This window comes from Haliotis rubra, unplaced genomic scaffold (genome assembly GCF_003918875.1).
Source record: "Haliotis rubra isolate DU_JTF1 unplaced genomic scaffold, ASM391887v1 Scf1659, whole genome shotgun sequence".
Taxonomy (NCBI): domain Eukaryota; kingdom Metazoa; phylum Mollusca; class Gastropoda; order Lepetellida; family Haliotidae; genus Haliotis; species Haliotis rubra.
The window spans coordinates 87,592-100,571 of NW_025765624.1; the positions used below are offsets into that span (position 1 = coordinate 87,592).

General features: G+C 40.0%; 1 protein-coding gene across 1 annotated transcript in view; it reads left to right on the forward strand.

Annotated features, from left to right (window-relative positions):
• The window catches only part of LOC124272070, a 67,908-nt gene extending 64,107 nt beyond the window's left edge, over window positions 1–3,801 (forward strand). The window contains exon 4 of the mRNA XM_046707207.1: window positions 3,488–3,801. Coding sequence (XP_046563163.1) covers window positions 3,488–3,634 — 147 coding nt within the window. The 3' untranslated portion in view covers window positions 3,635–3,801. The remainder of the gene's footprint in view (window positions 1–3,487) is intronic.
• Window positions 3,802–12,980: the final 9,179 nt, after the last annotated feature.

Below are 12,980 nucleotides of genomic sequence, written 5' to 3' on the forward strand. Positions count from 1 at the left end.
GTAATTTCAGTGTAGTTCTTACAGTTTTCTATATCATGCTCCTTTGAGCAAAATATGCACTCCATAAGCATAGTCGCAGCTCCTGTGGAGAAGTTTGAACGTTTGAACTGGAACCTATTTCCATCTGGTTCCTCAAAGTTTGGTTTCCTTTGTGTTCTTGGCTTGGCTGACGTCACCGGATCACATGCGATATCGGCCTCATCTTCGAGAAACTTCACAAACTCATGGAAGGGTGGGAAAGCTGACTTGGTTCTGCGCCAATGTGATACAATTCTTCCCCAACGATAAACGATCCAATCAGGTAGTTTGTCCAGGATTTTCCTGTTCTCACGTTCATCGTTCCATACACTCAAACTGTTAATGCTATCCATAGCAACTACACACTGTGAAAGAAAATCTGTTAACTTCTGTAGAGCAAGGCCATCTCTACCGTCAACCTTTGGCCAAGCTTCGAGTTTGTTACGAAAGGCATTCGCAACAACAAACGGATTTCCAAATCTCTTGTCTAATAATTCCTTTGCTTTCTCAAAGGCAATGTCAGTATTCAATAGAATGAAACCTTCCACGCAGTCTTTAGCAGCTCCGGTAAGATACCTCTTTAGGTAATAAATACGTTCACCTAGAGGGATACATCTTCTCTCAATTAAAGTCTCAAATGCTGCCTTCCAAGCAGGGTATGTTAAGGGTCTCCCACCAAACACACCTGGTTCAGGGGTAGGTAGTCGTGAAAGGTTGATCTGGTCCGCAAATATCCTTGTAATGTTCGCAAGTTCAGCGGGAGATTCTGTAACAGTTTGAGATGGCACAAATTCTGGGGCTGAAGCGTCAAGCCTTGTTGAGGCCTTTGGTCCATTTCCTGAATTCATTTTCTTCCTATCTGACACAGGAATGATGGGTGTTTCCATCAGTGTCTGAATTGGTAATAATGGGTTATTATTCACATAATCTTGTACATAATCATGAGCATTCTGTGTCTCTGGCACAATCTCTTGATCCACAAATATATCCTTCCCATATAACAATGTTTTGTCCACTTCACCTGTCTGTGATAAGATGCTAAGTCTGGCCTCAGCAATATCTAACTCTTTCTGTACTTCAAGTTTCTCAAGTTCAAGTTTCTTCTTTGTTTCAACCTCAACATACTTCATTTTCACCTTTAAAGCTGCCACTTCAGCTGCTATTTGATCTCTACTTGAAGTTCCTCCACAACATCTTTGACTTGATTTAGCATGCAAGCTTGAAATTACAGATATTCTGTCAGACATTTTGAATGTCATTCACAAATTTCACAAGGAATAAATTCAATAGACACCGTTTTCTGCACGAATATTACACAAGTGACAAATGGTCTTTGCACCAGTTCGTTCAATGTCACAAGGTACGTATCACACATGAAATAATCTCACAGGGAATTATTTTACACGACACCGGTTTGATGTTATCACAACAAAGTCATGGCACATGAAGAGTCAAATCTCATAGGGAACAAATTGGCCTGGGATCGGTTTCAACAGTCGGCAATGTCTCTGAAGCCACATGTTCCATACAGACAAGGGAACAATTTCTTATAACACCGATCGTAGCGCTGAATGTAGTGAATTCCTTCGAAATGTCACCAACGTACCTTCTTGTCCTTCGAATTGACACAGTATCCTCTGATAATGTTGCACTGTAATGTTTCCAAGATCGAAGAACAACAGGAGAGGTCAGATTCCAGTCAATTTGTATTTCGCATTTGCACATATCATCGCATTCGCAGTCCAAAATTCAATCCCGTCACGGGCAAACAGTCTCGCAATCATAACGACACAGACTTCAATGTTCGTGCTGGCTCTGTTAGTGCTACTGACTATAAAGTACGTGCAACATTATGCTGTATCAGAGTACACCATGACTTGGAAATTCGCAAACCACATCGCACTCATATTTTCCGCTCGCTTCAAGCATCCGTACACAAGGGAGCTAACTCCCATGTATCAAACTGTCAACCGCTAAGAAACTTGCCGTTACACAATAGATTGCCAAAACCGAAGGTAGATCACCATACTAGGGACCATGGGGACTTTGCTTCCTGCATGGACCCTAGCTGGAGTTACAATAATTTTATTAACACTTACTTGAGTATCCCACTTCTTCTGTATCAGATCATGGATGTACCATCTAATGGTTGCTTTTGTAATCGGAGTATGGAATGAGAAGTTGTATCACAGATTTGTTAAGTGCAGCTTTGGCAGCTAATCGGCCATTGTGTTACCAGAAATGGCAACGTGGCTGGGTAACCAACAGAGGACGATGTCGTATTGGCCAGTTGCAAGATCATTATATAATTCAATAATTTCAATTAAAAGTGGATGTTTAACAGATAACTTTTTAATAGACTGAAGCCACGAGCGAGAGTCTGAATCAATTATGTATTGTTTATATCTGGGGTGTTTATTATTATATTTGAATGCTCTTAATATGGCGTTTGCTTCGGCTATGAAAATTGAGCTGTGATCTGGTAATCGAGAAGCTATTGTTTTGGATCCAATGACAGTGGCACAAGCCGCTGGGCCACCGTCCTTGTATCCATCTGTAAATAGGGATTTGTATGTATTATATTTACTTTTTAATTGATGAAATTCTTGTATATATTGTAAATTTTTAATTGATTTCTGACTTTTTAAATGATGTCAGTGTTAGGTCAACTTGTGGCCTCAATAATTGCCTAAGAGGAGAAGAAACAAGGCGGGAAGTAGATATAATATCCAGCTCAATGCCGGCCGCAGAAAGGAAAGGTTGTATTAATATTCCTAGAGGCGGGACAAGAGAAGATTTCTTGTTGTAAAGGTCCTCATAGAGGGAGTTAAAAGCAGGATTAGGCTCGTTTGAATATAGTTTTGTGATATATTGTTAGGAGAATTTTCTACGGCGTTGGTTAAGAGATGGTTCATCGGCCTCGACGTAGAGATTGTCAATAGAAGTTCTAAAAGACGCAAGACAAAGTCTTAGACCTTGGTGGTGAACCTTAAATTCTATAAAGGGTAGATATGGAGTCTCGACTGCCGACATTTGCATGTACCTTTTTAATTTTTCAGAGATAAATGTATTGATCAATTTAAGCGATACGACATTGAAAATATCTATAGTATGATGTCATCAATGCACAATGTCACAGCTTGATAACAACAGGTGATGTTTTCATCGACCCGTGAAGATACGGGTTAGAATTGGTCTTCAACCCTTGCTTGCCATAAGAGGCGACTGTCGAGATAGGGTGGTGAGGCTCCCTGGTGTCTTCATCTCACCAATAAGTGAGGTTTCTTTTTTCTTTACAGTACGTATATTTTCTTCAATTTTCTGATGACAATGTGCTATATTGAGATTGCCCTTCTCGAAACTCCGATACTGTCCTTTATCACACGTTAAAGGGACACGCAATTCATTTCGATAAACAGATAATTCCTTGCAGCTAATGAGATATTCTCTAAGCTTGTTGTTATTTCAGATGCGGCCTGTCACGAGGACTGCCTGTCCCGCTCTCGTGCGGTTCATGTTCCTTTTGGGCGTGTTCATAATCATCTTGTGTCCACAACTGAAGACACGTTGCATGCAACTGGTGCATTATATCGGAGACGCATTGTTGTATCCATGAGACTTTTATTTTGGTGGGACTGTCGCGAAATGAAGAACTTTCATATATCAGATTATCTAATACAGTTGTAACTGTAAACCATATCATAACTAACTTGGCTTATCATAATATACCACTTAGTCTTTTGCAGTATTCGCAATTACTGTAAAAGACAACCTATATTTGAATATACTTGTTAACAATGTAATTTCTGTGTTGCGTTTTGTCACATTTCTGTCAACAGTATTAAAGCCTTATCCATACGATTGAATCCGACAAAGGTTTCACTAGACATGACTTAACAATACAACAGAAAACCCGCTTTCATAATCACCGTAACGACAATCTTGTGATATAGTGCCAAGCCAGCGGGTTCAGCACAATATGATTCATGTGCTAGAGGATGCATGGACATAGTCACTCCTGTATGGTTCCTAACGCCACAAGATGCTACATTCCCGAGGTCTGCAAATAATCGAGTTTTGATCAGTATATCAAGGGATTGTCAACATGACCTTCGAACTATGTAAATACCGAGGCAACAACGGGTGTATTCTCAAATATCTGGAATTTCAGCAGATTATCCGATTGTTGTCTCCATACACATCCAACTAACAAGCACCCGTGAGGAGCCACCTCCTCGTGGAGGCTGCTGGGTAACGCTAAGCGCTCTTCGACCCTCCGTTGTGGACCCGGGGGTATATTTAGTCCACCAACCCGTTTGCCGTGGGGTTTGCGCCCCTGTGTCGGTGGAGGACGGGAGGCTGGTGGTTGAGGGCACTGGTTCCAGGAACAGTGTTCCTTTGCCCAACACACCACTTTGCCCCTTACTTCACCTAGACGGGTTGTTGAACTGGCCCGGTTCAATCAATCGGCTGGTCACGCCAACTGTAAAATGTTGCACAAAATTTGAGAATTATTATTTGATATTTTTAAGTCTTGGCAATTTTTGAACTTTGAATTTCTGAATTTCAACTGCACAATTTCATGTATGTGTTTTGCCTAGAGTCGTATGCCCAGAAGGCGGTGGCTCATGGGCCAATCTCGTGGATTCATTAATCTTTTAATTTTTCTGCTGGAGTATGTCATCCGGGTATCCTTGGTGCTGCAAGTCGGAGATCCGCTTGTTTTTAGCATTGTCCTTGTGATACTCCGTGGTGGGTGGGAGCTCTGATGATGAAATCTAACAAAATAACCATGGCTTATGAAACACCAACAAAAAAAAAACGTTGATGATGACAACAGACTGCCTAAATCGATTGAGTATTGGCCAGGTTTCCTTGTATTCGAGACTCTAGACAAGACTCCATTAAAGTTGAACCCTTTATCAGTATCTAAGGGTATTCAGGTATTGCTGGGGATGTAAAGAACATTAAACGTCTCCGTTCACGTGCGCTGCTAGCTGAATGCGCGAAAAAACTTGATCAATACAGAATTGTTCGTTGGCATTCAGGTCTCGGTCTCTGCTCACAAAACTTTGAAAACAAGTAAAGGAATCGTCAGAGACCGGGATCGATTGTTTGATGATATCACGGAACGTGACATAGTATCAGAGATGAAAGATCAAGGTGTTCTTTATGTTAAGCGCTTTACAACCCGAAAAACAATGGAACTTTCAGAACGAATACCTATCTGTTTTCCTTTTCATCTCCAAATGCTCCCCAAATCGCTGAAGGCAGGTTACTGTAACATTCCCGTTGACACCTACATCCCTAACCCACTCAGGTGTTTTTAAATGCCAGAAATATGGACACGGTGTAAATACTTAGTACATTGTCTGTTGTGTGTGCTCACTGTGGTGAGAAGACACACACAACAGAAGATTGTATCAGTACTTTTAAAAATGCACCAACTGCTCGGGCGACCATTCAGCTTTTCTAAAGAGTGTCCCAGTTGGAAAGAGCAAATGGCAAATAACAAAATCAAATTTACCCAAAATATCACTTTTCTGAGGCAAAAAACTGGTAAAGAGATCCGACCTTCGAGAGAGTTATGCCTGCAGTAGCCAAAACACCATCTGAGTCTACCTCTAAAATACCAAAATCATCCACTAGCTGCCAAAACAACCTTGACTTGGGTCAAAGGGGAATCTCCACAGAATTTGTACCCTGCGATATCATCTCAGGCTGAGGGAATCACTTCCTGGTACGTCAAAATCTACTTCTGATCATAAATCATCCTCTCAATCACGCTGACTCACTCAATCGTCATCTGACAATCAACAAATTGATGCTAACAAGAAACAAAGTGGCAGAGCTCCAAAGGGGTCGCAAAATAAAATTTAGTTGTTCAACAAATATGGATCTCTTGAGGACATGGACGTATCTGAAAACGTCCATTCTAGGGAACATAGTTTGTCGCCGTCAAAACAAGTGCGGGGTAGATCCCCAATAAATCCCCAAAAGATAATGTCTTCTATTAATCTTGTACAGTGGAACTGCAGAGGGCTAAGGAATAATTTCAATGATTTGCAACTATTAGTCCAGGACTTCACACCATCATCCACTTGTCTCCAGGAGACATATTTAAAACAGACGGATACATTTGATTTGCGTCATTTCAATGCATACCATTCCTTTTCACCTCCAGGTGATCGGGCCACTGGAGGATCTTCGATCCTTATCAAACAAAATGTTATCCATAGCCCTGTTATACTTAATACCGGTCTCCGGGCGTTTGCCGTACGACTGACGTTACATGTTGCGTTCACATTATGCTCTTTGTACATCTCACCGTCTTCAACTCTTCAGAAGACTGACCTTCAAAATTTATATGACCAACTCCCAAAACCTTGTATCATTATGGGAGATGTAAATGGCCACAACCCGCTCTGGGGTGGTACAACAACTAATGCTAAAGGTAAACTTTTAGAAGAGTTTTGTTCAGACAATGATTTATGCATATATAATGATGGTTCTAGCACATATTTACATCCTGGCACAGGAACTTCTTCAGCTCTTGATTTATCAATTACTGACTCAGACTTATTGAATGAATTTGAGTGGTCAGTCCACGACGACCTGTGTGGAAGTGATCATTTCCCAACAATTCTAAAACCCGTGAATCCGTCTGATGTTCCTCCATCATCAAGATGGAACTTTAAGAAGGCTAACTGGCCTTTATATGAAACTTTCTGTGCTGACAAACTCAAACCTGAACTTTTTCATGATCTTCCTGATGCTATCAAATGTTTTTCAGATGAGCTCAGACACATAGCTGACAAGGGTATCCCCAAATCCTCTGAAGTCCCTCATGAACGTAAACCATGGTTTAACGCTGAATGTAAACAAGCTTGCAAGGCACGGAAGAAAGCTGAACATTATTTCCGTTGCCATCATATGGTCCACAATTTAAACAAATTTATAATTTTAAATGCTAAAGCACGGCGTACTTTTAAACAAAGTAAAAGCCAATCTTGGCGAAACTATGTCTCAAACATCAATTCGCGCACGCCGATATCAAAGGAGTGGAACATGTTCCAGAAAATAAAAGGTAAGGGCTCTAAATCTAGCGTTAAGCATCTCAAAAATGGAGATGAATTATTAACTGATAAATCTGACATAGCAAATAAACTTGGAAAAACTTTGGCAAAACATTCTTCCTCATCTAACTATGTACCTGAATTCCAGAAATATCAAAAACAGCAGGAACAGAAACCTATTAATTTCAATTCAGACAATGGGGAAGACTACAATGAAACCTTTTCGATACATGAGCTTCATACTGCTCTTGACCAAGCTCACGATACTGCTTCAGGAGCTGATGGTATACATTATCAACTCCTGAAACACTTACCTGAATCATGTTTAGAGACGCTCTTATCTATTTTTGATGACATTTGGACATCTGGACAATTTCCTTCGTCGTGGCGTGATGCTATAATTGTGCCCATCCCTAAACCTTGACGTGATCATACTGATCCTTCTAATTATAGGTCAATTTCACTAACTAGCTGTGTTTGCAAGACCATGTAACGCGTGATAAATAATCGACTTGTTTGGTACTTGGAAACCAATAACCTTCTAACTAATATACAATGTGGTTTCCGTAAAAACCGTACTACAATCGATCATTTAGTGCGCTTAGAATCTTTTGTGAAAAATTCCATAATTAATCAATAGCATGCAGTGTCGATCTTTTCGATTTAGAAAAGCATACGACACAACATGGAAAAACATGGGATTTTAAAAGATTTACATGACTTTGGATTACGAGGCCGTTTGCCTCACTTTTTTTTCCAACTTTTAAATGACAGGCAATTTCAAGTCCGAGTGGGTTCTACCCTGTCTGACCATTATAATCAGGATCCGAGAGGCCCGCAAGGCAGTATATTGTCTGTAACACTCTTTAGCATCAAGATTAACAGTTTATCAAAGGTTTTAAACGATTCAATTGATGGATCACTTTTGTGGATGATTTAAATATTTCTTGTCGCGGTAAGAATATGCATACTATTGAACGGCAAATGCAGCTGTGTGTAAATAAAATACATAAATGGTGTCTTGAAAATGGCTTTAAATTGTCTAAATTCAAAACTAATTGTATACATTTTGTAGAAAATATAAACCGCATAAAGACCCTGAACTGGTCCTCAATGGCACTCCCATCAAAGTTGTAAAGGAGGCCAAGTTCTTGGGTTTAATTTTTGACTCGCATCTACGTTTTCTTCCCAATATCAAGTCCCTAAAAACTAAATGCTTGAAGGCACTTGACTTGTTGAAAGTCGTTTCCAATTCTAAGTAGGGAGGGATCAAGCTGCCCTCCTACAATTATATCGATCATTGGTACGCTCCAAACTTGATTATGGCTCCATCGTGTATGGTGGAGCCTGCAACAGTAATCTAAAACTATTAGATTCTGTCCACCACCAAGGTCTAAGACTATGTCTTGGTTCCTTTAGAACTTCACCTGTTGACAGCCTATACGTCGAGGCTGATGAGCCATCTCTTACACAACGCCGTATAAAATTCACATTACAGTATATTACAAATCTTTTTTCATATGAGTCAAACCCTGCATTTAACTGTGTCTTTCATCCACTATATGAAGATCTGTATAACAAGAAGCCTTCTCTTGTTCCGCCTCTTGGTATAAGAGTGAAACCTTTCCTTTCTGCTGCTGGGATTGAGCTAGAACATATAGCTCCTTTCCGTCTTCTTTCTTCTCCGCCTTGGCAATTGGTTAGGCCACAAGTTGACCTAACATTAACTACATTTAAAAAATCAGAAACAAATGAATTACAGAATAAACAAGAATTTAGTCAATTAAGAAATAAATATAATACATACAAATCCTTATTTACAGATGGATCCAAGGACGGTGTCTAGAATATTCTAGAATACCGGATAACAGCTCTATAGTTACTGCAGAAGCAAAACGCCATCTTAACAGCTCTTATATATATTAATAAACACCGTAAATATAAACAATGTATAATCACTTCAGATTATCTTTCGTGTCTTCAGGCTATTAAAAATCTTTCTTGCAAACATCCACTTTTATTAGAAATTATTGAATTGTACAATGAACTTGCTACTGGCCAATGCGACATCGTCTTTTGTTGGTTACCCAGCCACGTTGGCATTTCTGGGAACACAATGGCTGATATTGCTGCTAAGGCAGCACTCAACAAATCTGTGACACCACTTCTTATCCCATACTCTGATTACAAAGCTGCTATAAGATCTTATATCCGTGATCTGATGCAAAAGAAGTGGGACACCCAAGTAGGTGTCAATAAATTACATGAAATAAAACCCTATATCAGTTACACTTACTACTTGGGTTGTCAGTCCAGATTTGAAGAGGTCATCATACGACGATGTCGTATTGGCCACGCGAGATATACGCATGAGTACCTATCAAAAGGTGAGGAACCTCCGTTTCGTACTCCATCACAAGGGATATCTTTTTCAAATCCCGAACTATGAAGGATCTTTTACTAATATAAGTCCTCATTTAATTATTGCTTTTTTAAAAGAATTAAATTTGTTAACAGATTTGTAAATAGCTAAATATTTTATGATTGGAAGTTTGAATTAGTAACACAGATTGTGAGTGACTGTATCCTCGAGGGGGTTAAAGTACTGTAAAATTATTGTCCTCCTGAGAGGATACGTAAGTCCCAAAACATTCAAAGTAAATTTCAACTTTCCGTTTTGTAATCGTAGAATATGTGTAATTTTAATGTATGGCCAGATATATCTCAATTGCTAACAGCTGAGGGGATGATGTAAATCCAGCTAGGGCCCATGCAGGAAGCAAATGTACTGTAAGTCCCCATGGTCTCTAGTATGGTGATCTACCTTCAGTTGTTAGCGATTTATAGCCCATTTTATATTGTGTTGTCCCCTATAGTTAAAATGTTTTAGATTCAATTACTAGTTTTACATATATATCTGTGATACTCTAGTTGCTTTACTGTCCTTTGTCGGCAGGTTTTATAATCTCTATATATATTCTATTTCAATGTCAAGCGTTCTCGTCACGATATGGCTGAAATATTGCCGTTGTGACGTTAAATAATAACTCACTCACTCCAACAGTAATACAACCAGTTACGTTCAATGTATAATTCCCATAGATCCATATTCACAGACGGATCCAAGGACGATGGCCAAGTTGCCAGTGCTACAGTGATTGATCCAAGACTGTCTCCCTCTAAAATTCCCCGACAACAGTTCCATTTTTACCGATGTGGCCAAAAGCTATCTTCTCAGCTTTGACCTACATTCAACAGCAGAATCATTCCAAAAACTTCATCGTTTTACAGATTCATTATCTTGCCTTCAAGCACTTCAAAATGTTACTTCAAGTAACCCAAACATCCTGGACATTTTAGAACTTTACAACGACCTTTCTACTGGCCAATGTGACATCATCCTTTGCTGGTTGCCGGGTCACGTCGGCATAGCAGGTAACACAAAGGCCGATGCTGCAGCAAAAGCAGCTCTTGACAAGCCCTTATCTCCACTGCTAATCCCGTACAGTGATATCAAACCCACCATGAAAAATTATACTCGGGACCTCATGCAAAAGGTGGGACACTCCAATAGGAAGAAACAAACTTCATGAAATGGAGCGAACAATTGGTTATACCTACTGGGGTTTTCAGTCGAGACGTGGTGAGGTAATTGTACGACGATGTCGTATTGGCCACAGTCGGTTTTACACATGACTATCTGCTGACTGTGTTGACTTATCGTCTGCAAAGAGACTCGCATTATCATGCAACAAATCTGAAAGATCTGTTCTCCCGCGTGAGCGCTCATCTGATAGTGAACTACCTGAGGGAAGTTGATCTATATCATAAATTGTAACTGTGTAATAGACTAACGAATTGCCTGCTTTTAAATTTAGTGCTATGACATTCTCTGTTTTTAAATGACAATGTAATGAATATATACAGTATATATGTCTTTGCAACAAAACTAATTTTGACTTTGTACTTACAATGTGTATTAATGCAGACTCGTTCTCATCACTATATGGCTGGAATAATGCCGATGTGACGTAAAGCCCAACTCAACTCAGCTCAACTCATGGCCTCCCTCTTCAAATTAGCTTTTCACCAGTGACTCCCTAATACTCTCTTCTTTGACGTACAAGTAAAAAGTGACTCCGGAACTCCTTTTTGTGCAGACTGCCTCCGTGGTGTAGTGGTTAGAGCGTCCTCCGGGAGAGCGGAAGGTCGTGGTTCGATCCCCGACCGCGTCATATTTAAAGACGTTAAAATATGGTACTTGTTGGTCCCTGCCTGGCGCTCGGCATTAATGGGTACAACAAGGACTGGTCGGCTCGGAGTCAGTACAATGTGTCTGAGTGGGGTATTCATGCTTCACTGCAGCATGGTATCTCAGTGGGCTAGCACCATAAACCCAGCTTCAGTCTGGGCTAGTACAAGCAGCCGCACATACGATACACATACAGACGCATGCACGTCGTCATATGAGCGAAATGTTCTCATGCACGACGTAAAACCAAATTTCACCTCACCACCTCACCTTTTGTTCGCTTTGAGCATGTCACAGACGTGGATATATGCATCAAATAAATAGTCTATTATTATTATTAATGTTGTATACAAATACCTTTATCTGCATCATATTTGCGTCAGTATGTCAACCTTTGTGTCTCTGGTGTTTGCATCTTGGATATCTGATGCTATTAAACACAGTCATTGTTGACAGTCAATGGTGGGTTGGGAGCAGGGTTAATGAACAATTTACTTTCACCATGGCTCATAATTATACTGGTTGCATGCGTAGACATTTAGATTCAAGTTCATCTGATGAGACTGTGACAAACTTTGATACCGGGGCTCAATGTCTGGCTGTCGAAACAAAAGATCATTTACCGATGAAAACCAAACCCCTTTGCCATTTCTAAGGTTATTCATGGATATTGTGGAGAGGTGAAGTATATCACCCGACTTCTTTCTGGTTATTTTCTTGTCGAATGTATGATGAAACAATTCCTCGATCCAATTCAATTCAAGTTGAGGTTGGTGTTTCTGAACACAGGACACGTAAATCCTGCCCGGCTTTGTTCCTGAAGTAGGATGTAAATAGGTGCTTGTTAACACAAATTGTTATCAGAAATAAAATCTTGCCATTAATGTTTGTATTTGTACTTCCCCATAGAAGGTTGTGCCCGTTCATATCGCCCATGATGACGCAGGGCTTAAGAAATTGATCATGCAGATTTTGAAGATCACATTGTCAAAGAGTAGATGAAGATGGAATATACAAAGAGCACAGAGTAAATGTAAAGACTAGCTACGGCTTGCAGATTAGTATTTAGATGAACACCACCATGAATGATGTTCTGTCTGACCGTCAACCATGATGACAGGTTCATTTGCAATGGGTTGTACCGAATGGATCTAAGTCAACTCCGTCTAACATGAAACACAAAATTTGAGCTGACTTGGAAACAACAGCATCATAATTTAATGTGGACCGAGGAGCTGACGAAGGAGTAAGTTGCGTCCTGGCTTTTTCTGAATGTTATGTGTTTCTAACATGTTAGTTTCAGAATTCTTTTGTCATTTTGCCAAATAGGACAGACCATATGTTGGCCACCAGAGTTTACACATTTAGTGCTTGGTGGCAGTCAGTATAATCATGGTTATCGCCACAGCGTTGGCGAAGTAATTGTGGCCAAACTGAAGGCATCGGAGTGGATTGTGTCAATGGTGATCTGGCAAATATGAACAAGTATGTATTTTGGGGTTCAAATGGAGAATCATCCTTCTTTCTTGTAAAACGTTTAACCGAAGACTCCTCCATCTTTTAATTCTGTTGTTATTTCCTGCTACGGCATGCCAGACACGGAGTGGAATGTCTCTGGTTGAGTAGAAGTAGCA